A 15,491-nucleotide genomic window follows, 5' to 3' on the forward strand; every position below is an offset into this window, starting at 1 on the left:
CACCAGAAAGGATGAGTATGAGGGCACAGTTTCAAAGAGCAGCTATTGGAAGAAAATGTTTTCTCCAATATGAGTTTCCAAATGGAGGATAATACAGTGTATGAATTCATGCAGAAGGACAAGGGGAGAATCAATGGCCAATTATAAACAAAGGGATTTTTCATTAGTCATCATAGTAATAATGTCCTCCTGATGCCTGAGGTTACTCTCCTCTGTACAAGCATGTATATATAAACTTAAATCAGACCAAAACCAAACAGTATTAAATGTTTTCAGTGTGCTGGTGAACACAGATAAACCTCCTCTAATGCACATTGCCATGGTTTTGGCTGCTTTGTTTTTTCCCAAGAAGGTTTTAATCTCTTTACCAAATATCTTAGTATAAAATAGAACAGGAAGTCTAGATTGGAAAGGCCAAAGTAAAATCCCCAAAAATGAAAACAACAGAACAGGGTTTGACAGTGATATCATCACTGCTATGTGTGAGGACTTTGATTCTACTCATGCATCCCAGCTGTGTTTCTCACCTCCAGCACAGGAGTTTGCTCTCCCTCTGCCCCTGCTTTCTTCTTAATGGCAAGCTGGTGCAAGTCTACTGACTGCTGTAAGTTGCATTTGTCCCCACTTTTACAAGCCATGATGCAGCCATTTCTCCAAGGGGAAATACAGTAAAATAGACCCTCACTAAATGGAGAGAAGGCTTAAACATGGCAACATCACATTTACTCAATAGCAATGTATAAATTTTGCAAAACCAAATAAAAGTATTAGGGACAGTGCATACCCTAGCTAGTTCCTAATTACTGTTATATAAAATCCATGATGAAGGAAAAGGTGTCTAAAGTGAATTTAAGATCTAAAACCACAATAACTAAACAGCAAAGAAGAGAAATGAAGGAAGGGATAACATCCAAAATGCTCTCCTGGACAGACCAGTACTATCCCTTCAGGTACACTTCGATCTGGAAACCGTAATCCTGGTGAGCTTGGATCCATGTAGCCTACAGCTTCCAGGAAGGATTCATTAGCTGTGAAAAGACATTTATGTTCAACAGTGTCTTTTCTAATGTCCCAAAAGACTTAAGGCCTCAAAAGAGTTTTCTCTCCCCTGATTTTGCAGGTAGAAAGTATTAACATCTATTTTCTCTCTCTTGCACTGTCCTGTGAGACTTAAGTTTGCTACTAAAAGCAAATATTCCTAAATCAAATATTGACAGGATATTGGAGGCACTTAGCATATCTGCTTATTTTTACATGTCTTTTTGCATGTCACATATGGATGGACCAGGCCTTACTTTTCATTCTTTGTGTTCCAAATGTGTGTTTAACCAGTAATATTCAAAAATGGTGGAATCAATTAACGGCCAGTAGGACACTAGCTTCACTTATTAAGAAGGAAGTATAAAGCACTAGCAGCTCCACAATCCAAGGTGTGTCATGTATAGGTATATAATAATGTTATATATATTATATGGGTTAAGAATTTCAAATAAATGCTTGTTCTCTGATTTATTACCAAAAAAAAATCACACAATGGTTGCTGCTCGTGAACCATTTAAGAGTGTATTTGATCCCACATTACCTACAATATCACTATTCACTACACTTAAAAGTAGGATTAGAATAGCAAAAGCTGTAATAACACACCAAATAACATAAAATTCAAATTATAGTATCTCCTATGTTTCTCTATTTTTGATTTTTTTCTTAAGATATAAACTATTGTACAAACTATTTCAGTAAAGCTAGGCAGAATCCAAGTTATGTGCTAATGTTATGGACAGATATTCAAAAGCATTTGCAGGGCAACCTATTCACCTTACATTTTCAGCCAATCCATGCTCAGTATTGTGTGCATGTAAGGCATACAGATATAACTTCCTCAGGGAAGTTATTTCAACAGTGATTTGCTGGTATTCATTTATCTCATCCAGGAGCTTGGTTCAGACGCTTGTAATGACTTAGCACACTGGCATATCAAACCCAAAATTCCTAGATATATCTGCAGCAAACCCAACATATCCCAGGAACAAGGCTGTTGCAACTATGCCTGGAGGAAAGGCACGAGGAATGGGACATGTGCTTGTCCTGTGAATAGCAACTACAAGCTTCAAACACCCACTCCTACTTTCCTGCCACCTCTCTCCTTGCCGTTGGAAAACCTATTTTAGTAACCATCTGGGGTCCCCTTGATGCAACTCATCCACTGCTGGCAATGGGCTCTCCTGGAATGTTGTATTGTCACCTTCTTCTGTAAAGAGAAATTTTAGGAAAATTTTACTAAAAAGGCAGTCTCAAGCTTAACCCTGCAGCAAGAACTCCCACTCCCAGACCAGCTATCATCCTGTCCCAGCCTCTCAGCTTCCTTAGAGCACCATTTCTTCCAACACAAGCTGTTTATCTGGAATTTCTAATTAAAGCAGTTATCTAGCATCCAGAGCATCAGGGAAGGCTGTACTCCCTGTATCCAACTACAAGTCCTAAGTATAGCTCATATGTTTTGATAATAATAAATGGTGGCCCGTAGTTTCAGCTCTTTTAGGTTTTCCTTGGGGATGGGGAAGGTTAGGGTCTTTCCCCTCCACTTCAAGGGTTTTTCCTTCATATCTGGTTTTCCTATCAGCTGGACTTGCCCTATTCAGAAAGACCAGTTATTCTACTGGTCGCAGAAACCTCAGCAAATTCACCTTTTCACTTTTGAATAACAGAAAAAAACCAAACCCAGAACTCCCAAGCAAACAAGCAAAAAAAGGTAGCAGAAATTATTTATTTTCTTTGCCACTTTTCCACTAGGAACTTTGCTAGTGGTTTCACTTTCAACTCATGATATAGGAGAGAAAGAGGTGTTAATCGGCTCTTCAGTTTAGGGGAGTTTCCTAGGCCTTTACTGCATTCCAGAGAGAAAGCCCCCTGCAAATTAACACCATTAAGCCAACTGCACAGCACTGAACAGACACAGACATAATTTTTTCTTTACTTTAAAGAGCATTTGCATTATACCTGTGTTTATTATAAACAGATTTAAGTCTAGTTCAGATGGAATCTACAAAGTGGGAACTCCAGAACTGATTATCCTTACATTTGAGCTATCTATAGACACAATGTTATGGAAGATTTTTGAATTAATAATATCTTCCCAAATTTAGAGGACAATATTCTATATTTCTGGCTAAATATTGGTGACATTTCTGCTTGAAATTATGTAAACTCCATAAAACAGATGATTGATATGCCCACTCTGAGATCAGGAGGCTTATCTATATGCTACCTTGGCATATCATTTTATGAGAAAATCTTGACAGAATAAAAATGATATGAACACTGAAACCTGACTCACTGTCCAACCCAAACCCAGCTTTTTTTTCTGAAAAACACCCCATTGGTCCTGTTCAATTTACTTTTTAAGCCAATTACCCTGGTCAAATCCAGCAACAAGCTATGGAAGGAGAGGAAAAACTGGGACACTGAGAGGAAGTGTATGTCAGGAATCAGTTCTTTACTTTGGCAACACATAACTGAAATTATGGCTATGCATCCAGCTGTGCTGATAACACAAATACAAAAAAAAAATCTAGTATTTACTTTTGAGGTTACTCATCAGAAAAATAAGGGAAATACTGGCAGGAGATACAAATACAGCCCCTTTCCTTAAGTACTCTACAGTGATAACTGCCTATTGGCCAGCAAAACTTACTTATGTTTCAAAATAATTTTAATGGAACTTTAAAAAGTGATCAAAGAAGGCAAATCAAAGGAGGAGGCTCAAACAGACTGACCACAGGAAGCAGCAAGCTTTCAAACATCCAGTGTAAATCCCTCTGGAAAGAGCAGAATTGTTCATATATGACAGCCCAGAAGACAACATTCACTAAGTAAGTCTGATTCGTGTGCTCAGTGCTTGCATCAGTCATCATGCATTTACTCAACAGAATCTCATATTAGCAACAGTTCCTTAAAAATTGTGAATTTGCCTATAGATATTTAATTTAAATTATATGAATGGTTCTGCCAACTATGTAGAGCGTGTCTTAATTTTTCATTTGCACCAAGGCTTCTGCGTCTGAACTGTGGAAAGATGCCAGTTTTTAAAAGATAGACGCTTCAGGCTGTCTCCTCTTCTATTATTGAACACGTTGTTACATAACTGAAATACTTATGAATCAAGAGTAATGTAAAAACAATGAGCTCATTAGAAGGAGAAAAACAGCCATGTACCTTAATACAAATTTTAAAGTTAGGATAATATATTTGACAGTGGATACTTCCAGGAGTTTTAATAGGATCAGCCTTATCTCTAATTTCTAAATGGAAGACCTTCACAAGCAAGTGTTTTTAGCTGCTTTTGTCTCTGCATGAACAAGGCTTGATAGCTTGAGACTATAATGCATTACTGAGGAAACCTTCGGTCTGTTACATAAATCATCTTAACACTCAGCAAGAATTGTCCAACAGTGCCAATGATATGTTCAAGTCAATGATCCTGAAAACAATTTTTTTGTGTTTCTTCACGTGGTAGACAACAGCAATAAATCATATTCATTTAAAAACACACAATATACTAATTTATCAAGCCACAGCTATCAAAAATGTATTACAGGGGAAGGTATAACTTTTTTGTATTGTGTTAATCAATTTCTCTAATTTGCATTAGTTAAAGGCCAAAGCCCCAAGCAAAACATTAATTTTCCTGTACCAGATTAATTCTGTTTTCAAGAAAGAGAATGTGCTGACAATTATATTATTAATTTTAAACAGTAATAATTTTCAAAGTGTACAGAACTATGTAAAACAACAAACTCTCTTTCAAATTTCACTCTTGAGAGTCTTTTCATTAATTACATTAATTGTATGCCTCTAGTGTAGCAGTTTGTTGGGAAATATGTTTTCAATGGAGGCTTTAAATTGAAACACAGTTTAAAGATTACAATAAGTAGGAGCACAAATATTATAAGAGGCTATTATTGAAGCAGTTAAGCTTCCCTTCAGACAAGAATACATCTGTGCTCTTTTCCTATTTAGAACTTTTGAATAAAATTAAAAGTACAAGTCTTTTATGAACTTCTGACCAACTGACCAAAGCAGTTCTTTAAGAATATACAAGAGCTTTAGGCACAAATGGAGCATCCGTAGCCCCCAAAGTGGAGTCTTGTCCCTCTAACCTGTGACAATCTTTCACCTTCCTTAGCATGTCCCCAGTGGGGATCCAAGTGTGGTCATTGTCCAACACCGTTGTCACTCCTCTCTCCTGAAAAGAAAGGTATTTTCTCTCCCACAATGTCTACTACTATCAGTATTATTCTTGCTATTATTTTTGTGCTTTCTAATATTACTATTACTACTATACTTCCACTACTACTACTGCTGCTGCTGTGGCTACTACTACTACTACATTTTAATGAAAACTAAAATTCTTAAGGTAACTCAGGGTCCTATTTGACAGCTTTGGTCTTTACTATAAAGCAGGCAGCATCATGTATGGTATAATCTTGAACTCAGCACTACAGGACATACTTCCATAAATCAGTTACTACATGCACTAAATATTCTTTGTCAACTAGAGATAAAAAGCATATTAGACATAAAAAACTTTTTAGAGATCCTCTCTGCAAAACACACCTAAATTATGCTCAGTACAAAGCTCTGGGTAATAAAACTAGCAATATACATATTTAATGAGCAGAATTGAACTGAAAAAAAAATAGAAGTCACATCTTCAAAAATCGTGCTGCTTGAAAATATAGATGATACACCACATTTAACCTGTCAGAAGCCTCATTAGCATCATAGCATAGACTCTAAACCAGCAATCAAGACAGTGTGCTCTACACGTTTACATTTTTAAATGCTCTTAAAATAGCAGTAGTATAGATTTACATTTAAGTATATCTGTTTAGGGGGCAAATATTCTGTCTAAATTTCCATATCCCTTCTGAGAAAGACACCAAAAGATGAAACAATATTGTACTCAGGGCACACAATGATGAAGGACAAAGGATCCTTTTATTTTTTGTTCATGATTTTTTTCCCTCCTTCTTCCTCTTTTCTTTCCTTAGAAAAGCTCAGAAACAATGGATTGCTTCTCACTATTCAAACGGAGAGTGGGTCCTACCTGTGCTACACTTCTCCTGAATGACTGATGAAATTGCCAGAAAAAAATCTGATTTAATGTAAAATGTCACCACTTGAGAAAAGGAGGATTAAAACACAGTCATGGCTATTCTTTGCAATTATGATGTAACTTTTGTTTAGTCCTGTGCCAATCACAGGAAAAGCTGATAGATGAGGCAGATCAAAGCTCCCAATTCCTACCAGTGGTCCGCCTGGCTTTCACACCTAGATTTCAGACCCAGCACTTTACAGTAAAAAGGCCAAGGAAGTGCTCGGTGTATGAACAAGTACAGATTATTTAAGCAAGTAAAAGTGGCAGGATCTGGCCCTCTCTTAATAAAGTGTCATGTAAGCTTGGCACTGCTGGGACCCCAGTAATAAGTTCAATCCTACTGATGCCATACAAACTATCAGCAGCATAGTACCTATTAAGACATTTTTATAAACTGCAAGAAATATGCAAGCTATTACAAGATATAATTCTGAAAAACAGACTTCCATGTAAGAAGCCAATTTAAGAGGAAAACAACATAAACAATAGTAACTTGCGTGCTCAAGTGAAGCATCTTTTTAATTTTGAGTAATGAAGATGTCAAGCCAAATGCTAGAGTAGTTTAACTTAATTAGGTGGCCTATTTTTCCAGGCAGCCTTTCATTTCCCATTGAAAACTCAGCTTGTATGCGAGGCAACAAGAGCAATTTTGTCTGTAATGAATACCTCTGGGACTCCACAGAGTGATCATTTGAATGTTACATTGAAGACTGGTTTGAGTAACTAGTTTGGGCTTGTTGAGATGCCAGATTTTGTAAAACTAACTAGATTAATCAAAGACTGGCATCTTATCGGTTTATTCGGTCAGGGGTCAGCAGGTCAAACTGACTCCACTGTGGCAGCCTTCGCCAAAAGGGACAGTGTAATAGTAATTGGTCTAATTTGTAGTTCAAATTCACGTAATTCTTCCAGACGTTTTATGGACCGAAAGAGGTTCATTTTATGTGAAGCTCAGATGAAAAATACTGCCTTTAACATTTCCCATGGTTACATCCCATAATTCATCCACGCTGCTGACCTGTAGTGTTTCCTGGAAAGGAAACTGCATAACTAAAATATATGATGTCTGTAATCTGTTTTCACATGCTAAAAAAGTTGTACATGAAGGAGCAGAGGGAAACATTTTGAAGGATATTTTATACTGGCTGCTCATTAAACAGAAAGTTGTCTCATGACATGCACAGCAAAAGGCAATACTTTTTCTCTTGTGATATGTGAAAAAATTCCTCTGGCTTTTGGACAGAGAATTCATCATTTGATGATTGATTTTCTGTTTACCTTTTTCATGGTAAAATAATAGCTTTTGTTGTTTTTACTTTATTGATTTATTGTGGGCCTATCACTGAAGTTGCTGTCATCCTGATGCCACAGCTAAGAAAAGATGCAATGTTTACTTTAGTTCCCTCTCATGTGCAACTCTTCAGAAGAACAGTTTTAATAGATGCGCAGAATCACTGTGTATATCACAAGTTCACAATTTTATCATTACTCTAGAAGTATCTGACATTTACTTCTAAAGCCCAAAATTCTGTAGCTATGCAATTACCCTCCAAACCTATTTCATTAAAAAGTTTTCTGCCCACATGGCTGCAAAGAAAATTTAAGCGCAATGTTTTACAGCCAGAAGACAAATAGAATGCTGAAAAATTTGTTATATTTGCTGAGGTTTCTGATATGATCTCAATTTTACAGATCCACGCTAATGATTTTTGAAGGCTGGAGAGGGACACTTTTGTTTATACAACTGTAATTAGGGGGATGTTTGCTTAGGATCCTTAGGGACTACATTTTGCCCTCTTTAGTGTTTTTATAGCATGTGCTATAGAATAGGCATTAAATGAAAGATGCATTAAGTTGAGGTATGTTTAAGTAACTCATTTTTCAGGGATAAGTAGGTTGTATACATTCCTTCTTCTGGTCAGAGTACAAGCTCCACACCTACTGAACATAACTGACTAAAATTAATTTCAGTGAAAAAGGGTAAAGGTATTTCACCTGAGTTACATCTTTAAAGTGAAATTTGTAAAAGCTCTTAAATTCCAGCCAACAGGCCCTAATTCTGACTTATATTTTTATAACAGTTGAGGCATTTGATTACAAAAAAAAATATCCTTGAATATAGACACTGAACATGTTCATACACTTTGCATTACAGCTGAAGACATTCATATATAATATAACACATCCCTATGGAGAAGGGCCTGGGGACACTGATGGATGACAAGCTGGTCATAAGATCGCAATGCGCTTGCAGCCCAGAAAGCCAACCTTGTTCTGGGATGCATCAAAAGCAGCATGGCCAGCAGGATGAGGGAGGGGATTCTTCCTACTCTGCTTTTGGGAGACCCCACCTGGAGCTCTGCATCCAGCTTTGGGGTCTGCAGCACAGGAAAACATGAACTTGTCAGTTTGGGTCTGGAGAAGATCACAGAGGTCCAAGGGCTGAAGCACCTCTCCTGTGATGAAAGGCTGAGTTGGGGTTGTTCAGCGTGGAGAACATTCTAAGGAGACCTGATAACACCTTTCAGTACATAATGGGGCTTATAAGAAAGATGGAGAAAGACCTTATATCAAACCCTGTAGCGTCAGAACAAGCAGCAACAGTTTTAAACAGAGAGGACAGATTTAGACTGGACACAGGAAAAAATTCTTTACTGTGAGGGTGATGAGACACTGTAAGAGATTGTGCAGAGAATTTGTGTGTGCCCCATCACTGGAAGTTTTCAAGGTCATGTTGGATGAGGCTTGGAGCAATCTGATTTAGTAAAAGATGCAACTGCTCATGGCAGGGAACTGGACTAAATGATCTTCAAAGATGCCTTCCAATTCAAACCATTCTATGATTCTAAAGATGTATATCTATAAATACATAGCCTTGTTAATGCAACTGTTGGTGTATTTTTATCAGGAACTCTGTTCTTTCTAGACTCTGCCTGATGTTAAGATAATATTAAAAGACTATGTTTTACTCAAAAGTGAAATGCAGGGTAAAATTATATCTATCTGTAGTTGTTCATTCAGGATCTGAAAGGCCTGCCTGGAATTTTTCTTTCCCTGAGGCCATTTTAACCTATGTCCCTTTCTTCTTTCTTTTTTTTTCTTTTTCTTTTTTTAATGTGGCATTTAGAGATCACTTCAGAGAAATGAAGGGCCAAGAAGTAGACTCCCTTCTGTGGATAACCTATTTTTGAAATAAAAAGATAGTGGATTAGGAAGAGGGAGGTGGAATATGGTCCAAAACAGCCCTGGACTGCAGCCAGCCAGCAGACTGCCCAGGTAACATTGCCTTTTCACTGTGGAGCAGCCTCTCAAATAATGAACTTTTCTAAAGCAAAAGCCTTCCAACTTTTGGGCAGGACTGTGCTAGACTTCAGGTCAGGGTAGTGTGTACCCATGAGATTACATTGGACCATGAAATGATTCTCCATCTGAGAATGCTGCTTGTTCTGAATCCTTTCCAAGGCAGCCAACTCCTGCCCTGCTCTGCTGATGGAGACTGTTGAAAGCAGCAAGATTGAAGAGCTGTCTTCTGGCAGTACCCTGGAATTCTAGTCTACTACAGGGATGGACCAACACAGAGCAAGAGAGGGAAGCTATTAGGTAGCATTTATCCATCCCTACTTCACATGAGCCATACTTATGTCATTAATAACCTATGAAATTATGGTATAAAAATGTAAAAAATACATGAGGGCTATGTGTAGGACCATGTGCATAAGGCATCATCAATATGAAAAATCTCTCTTTTGGATGTCAATCCATCCTATTTGACCTTGTAGATGTATAGGACAGAACAGTTTTGATACCCATGGTGCCCCCTCTATCAAAGAGCATGTAGATATATTGTAGATAGATCTCCCTGCCATAGCTCTGGGAAGCAGGAAAATACCACCTCGGTATTCCTTCCTCTGCCTCAGATCTTTTCTTCCCAGCGGGACAGTAGGGGTACTGCCCCAAATCATCAGCTCCAGGCCTGTTCTCATCCCTTCCCTTTGGACCTTGCAGGGAATTTGGCAGCTGCACTCATTAACCTTAACATTTATCAGGCCTCAGGAAGGCTACAAATATGTTAAAGCTTTGTGCAACAGAGTCCTGAATTACATTCCATATTGTGACTAGGAAGAAAAGTAAAATAAGCAATATAATTTCATACTGTGCTCTGTGGGGCCCACAAATTACAGGAGGAGGAATAACATAAAGAGTAATTCATGGCCAAGGTTTCAATTATAGGTATGGGGAGAAAACAATAATTGGTGGGAATCTCAAATGCAGATCAGTTGGCATAGTTTTATTTTAAAATGATAAATACTTTTAGATCCAAGTGAAATTAGTAGTGAAAATGTCACAGTTTTACTGTGTATGTTTGTTAATATGGCTGGCATAACTAATTTAGGAGATGCCTTCAGTGTAGAGTCCTGTACCACATATATTGTAACCAAAAATGCCATACTTACACATATATATAAAATGTACACAGAGATAACATTGCCAAACAGCCTTTTGGGATGCTTTAAAAGAGTATCATTAATTTTTACTGTATACTTACTCTTCTGGCTCAGTTCCAGCACTGGCTTTCTGTTAAAATCATTTCAAGTATAGAATTATGCTATTTGCTTGCAGCAACATCACAGGAACAGTAGTGAGCCATATGTTGCTACTTAGCAACTTGGTCTGTAAGTCCCAAAGCATGTACTGATTTGAAAATTGAACAGAAATTATAATTATTGTTGAGGGATGCTGTGAGGCAACTTGTCTTGGATTACCAAACTATGCAGATGTTTGATGTTATACAGAAAAAGGAACAAAACTATATTTTTTCCTGTCTAATGGCTGAGCTTTTATTTATGTTAGCCTAAGGGGGATAAATTGATTAAAACCTGTAAAATAATATAAGGTGATGTTTTTCTGGACAGGAACACTTTGGAGCAAACAGAAGAACTGAGGTGCTTGTCAGCATGTATCTAGACCCCAGCAATCCTGCCTCTGTGGTCACCTAATCCTGAAGACAGCCAAGTGGAAACCGCTTGGTCCTTGGTGTTACACACCATGACTCGGTCTGCCAGCCCACTTCCCAAATAAGTTATGTCAGACTCTGGAATTAAAAAATTATGCTCATGTCTGACTCAGCATGACCAGAGCTTCAATAAAAGTTTCTGATAGGACTATGTATGTCCTTACATGTGGGATTCATATTTTAGTTAGCAGATGTGAATGTATCAAGAAAAGCAGAGTAATTAACTCACTCCTCATTCTGACAGGATTCAACCCCTATCTCTGATCTTGTGAGGGAACAGCCAAGTCATTAAGGGTGGGAAGGAGCCTGGATTCCTCGCACTGAGGTCATGCAATGGCAAGACTCATAAGCACAGGTGCAAAAGAGACATAGGACAAAATTTTGATTAGAGTAACTATGCTGTCGTCTGAGAGAGAACATTTCCTCCTCTCTTTTTATGGAGTTATGTGTTTTACATCCAGTAACAGTGACAGGAAAATGAACAAACAGTCCTAAAACTATGGTCAGAAAATATAATTGCATCCTTTACTGTTCCTCTCCTGTAAGTTACACAGTCTTTCATGCTTTGTTTTAAGAGCAGGAAATACTGTATTTTTTTCCAGTTCTAACCACCAGACTGGATTTTGAAATGGTAGTCAGTTCACCAGATTTGCCTGACCACCAAATGCTTATGCCCAAAAAAGGAACACCACCCCATTACAGTCAGTGAAGACCTCACAGACACTGCCAATGAAGAGTTGTTTAGTTTCTCTGAGGAACGACTAGCAGCTGTCTATGTCAGGAACAGGTTTGGGAAGGCTCCTCTCACAGTCGCAGGTTCTTGTTGAAACATGAGAGACAGGTTTCCATCACACCCCATATTCCTGTTCTCAGTGGAGTTGTTTTGTCTCTTTTTTTTTTTTCAAATACTGTTATTATTACAGGCTTTCACATATGCTCCAGCCCACACAGAGCTGGAACACCTCTTCTGCGAAGGCAAGAAGGCAGGCTAAAAATGCTGGGGTTGTTCAGCTTGGAAAAGAGAAGGCTCCAGGGAGATCTTAGAACAGCTTTCCAGTACCTAAAGGGAGCCAACAAGAAAGCTGGAGAGGGACTTTATACCATGGCCTGCAGTGATAGGTCAAGGAGGAATGGCCTTAAGCTGCAGAAGGACAAGTTTAGATTAGACATTAGAAAGAAGCTCTTTGCTATAAGGATGGTGAGGCACTGGCACAGTTGCCCAGAGAGGTTGTGGACTTCCCATAACTGGAAGTTTTCAAGGCCAGGCTGAGTGGGGCTCTGAGTAACCACGGCTAGCGGAAGGTTCCCTGCCCATGATGTGGTGGAAGGAACTGGATGATCTTTAAGGTCCATTCCAACCCAGTCCACTCTATGATTCTGTGTATTCACTTAAAACCACTGCAACCGTGTAAGCACCGGGCGAAAATCCCAGCAAGGGAAGGGAGGTTGTGACAGCCCAAGGCTGACAGCTACTCTCAACCATGCACAGAAGGCTGGTTGACTGGTGCACACTTGGTAACAAGTTAAAGCACTCTGCCTGGCAATTGAGCTGCTTCTTGCCACATGGGTCCCCCAGCAAAAGATAGAGGTTGCCTTTGGGTTTTGAACTCCCCCTGGGAGCCAGATACCGCAGAGTTCAGTTTTGCCATGGTCAGATTTTAGGTCCATAAGCCTTTTCTTGATTCCAGCCCCCAGTAAGAATTCAGAGTTTTCTGACATTGAATTTGGAAATGTCACATTTGATAGATTTTTTTTTTCCTTGAAGACAAAGTAATTTGCATTTAAAATACCTAGGCCTGGCTCTTTAAAGGTACTTTAAGAACCTTACTCTCACTTCAACCAGTGAGTGTTAGATGCATAAATATCTCTGAGAATCTGGGCCTTGTTAGCACATGTAGAAACCACATAAAAGATTAAAACTTATACTCTTAATTTTTCAATATGCCATTTAAATTATTTAAGCTACATGCATACACAGTACAAAAATATCAACAGAAGAAAAATAATTCTGATGTATAATGTGGACTTGCAATTCTTTATTCAAAACTATTTAAGACAGACATAATGATTCTCTGAAAGGTAGCAGCTGCCTGATAACAGCAATCATTCACAGAGTTTGTATTTCTACTGTTTCAAACAAATTCAATTAGCCCTTGCACTTCAAAACCCTTAAGGCAAGAATGAGATGATACTAGGCTGCTTTAATCTAATAGTAATACTAAAACTTGTCAGTACAGTTTTTGGATTAATGGTTAGAGAAAAATTAATAATATAATTTTTCATTTTTTAATCAAACAGTTCTATTCTAAACTACCTCTGGATCTTGGAGGGTTCTTAGCTGAATAAGTTCAATCATGCAAAACTCCTAAATGCAAAGTACTATTGGTCTCTAAAGGTATTTCAGAATGACTTCAACAGAAAGCAACATGGTGAAACATTTTAAAGATGGTCTTTTCGATTGAACCACGTACTCATCTCACACAACCTCCTGCTTCTCTGCCCCCAAGGAACCTGTGTACCTGAAGAGCACCACCTCATGAAGACATTTAGTTTTGAGCGCACACTTTCCAAAGCCGTTGATTCCTAAGTTACATCCAACTTATCTGAACATAATTACTATTCATTCAAACTTACTTGCCATCTAATGAGAGTTTTGCACACAAGCCTCCTGGTTTTGTCAGGCCAGACACCATTGGCCTGAAATATTGCATGACACAGACCACAAGTCTGGCTTTTCATGGTAATTTCTGACACAATCTAACTGATCTGCAGCACTATTCCCACCACTTACTGGTGCAAAGTTAAACTGAAACACATGAAGTAAATAAAAAATTCCCCCCTACATATAGATGTAGCAACAGGTAGACAACCCAAAACTTTCAAAAGTATTTTTGCTTTTTAAGGAGTAATTACATTTGTAATTATTAGAAATCTATAGGATCTTTGAGGTCAAGTGGAAAGGTGGAAGATATTTTAATATACATCCAGTATCAAAATTTAGTGTGTATGGTTCCCCAAAAGGAAAAGAGCTCAAAAATACCTTTAAAGAATGCACATCACATTAAGTCTTTTGGCCTGTAGGCTACAGAAGGTTAAGTCATTGCCTTAACACCACTGCTAATTGTGTAATAATAGCAACATTCCTCAGACACAGGATTAGTGCTAAAAATGCAATTCTTCAACTGTTCTATGAGTGATAATTAAAGATATTTGTGACATGTATAGCTTATAATGATTAACTTGTCTGCAGTCAGATAAACAAATAACCTGCACCTGTAAAGACTTTATTTCCTGAAGGTAAAACAACTGTTTAGGAAAGATCATGCTGGCAAAACAGCTGCTTGCATTCTGGAGAGGAAACAAGGTAGTATCTTTCAACAAACGCCAACTCTGGTGTTTTATCAGCTCTATCTCATTAACTGGAAACAAGGCTTAAATGCTTTGTTTATAAATTATGATTATTCCTGATTGCAGCAGTTACTGATAGTGCCACTCATTTGCAATGCAACTCTTTGAATTTTTTTAATTACAATTTGAAACAAGGCAGAGAAGATTAATTAACCCACCTGGCTGGCTGGCACGTAGTCCTGGCTTGGTTCTGTCATACTCATATACATGTTCTCACCGTCAAACTGCAAAGGAAATAATAGTAAACATTCAGCAAACTCGATTTTTTAGCAATGACTGAAAAAAACAGTTGCTATAAAATAATATTACAGCCTGATTTTAGAGACTTGTTTTTTAGAGATTGCATGTGTGCATCTTGTCTTTGATGTTCCTGTTGTCATCCTTATTGACCCTGGATGTCAGTGATTTGGAGTAATTAGCGCTCTAGTAATTACAGCTAGCAAGGAAGAAATGAATGGTTTCCTTTCATCTGCAATCTGTTTTAAAACAAAATGCCTCATTTTGTGCACCATGTATACATATTGCTGTTGGTTGCAATGAAGTACTAAGTGAATTGCACACTTACTGAGAAAAGAAAGATGAGAATAGAATCTGCACTAAAATGCATCTTAATGGATTCCAACTTCAGCTTATGAGCAGAAAAGAGTTGAGATTTCAAAACAAATTAAACCCCCTCCAACTGAAATGTTTCCATGTCAGAAAGTAGGAAATACATTTCCAGACAGCTTTCAGACATCTGAATGTATGAAAGAGTATACCTCCCATCCGTATGGTGTAAGAGGATAGTTTGCTTGATGTGTGAATAAAGTAAACATTCATAATCAGGACTGCAAAAATAACCATCTGTAAATGATAAATACCATTCCTGGAAATATATACAATATATAAAAATCTTCTTTCCTTTTCTCC

The 15,491-nt window shown here is 37.9% G+C and overlaps 1 protein-coding gene across 3 annotated transcripts in view; it reads right to left on the minus strand.

The window, feature by feature from the left end:
* Positions 1–15,491, minus strand: part of TOX (thymocyte selection associated high mobility group box) — a 218,705-nt gene that overhangs the window by 89,830 nt on the left and 113,384 nt on the right. For all 3 annotated transcript variants that reach the window (XM_005418332.2, XM_031066563.1, XM_031066562.1), the window contains one exon: positions 14,741–14,806. In XM_005418332.2, coding sequence (XP_005418389.1) covers positions 14,741–14,806 — 66 coding nt within the window. The remainder of the gene's footprint in view (positions 1–14,740; positions 14,807–15,491) is intronic.

The sequence above is a fragment of the Geospiza fortis genome, unplaced genomic scaffold (assembly GCF_000277835.1).
Source record: "Geospiza fortis unplaced genomic scaffold, GeoFor_1.0 scaffold53, whole genome shotgun sequence".
Taxonomy (NCBI): Eukaryota; Metazoa; Chordata; class Aves; order Passeriformes; family Thraupidae; genus Geospiza; species Geospiza fortis.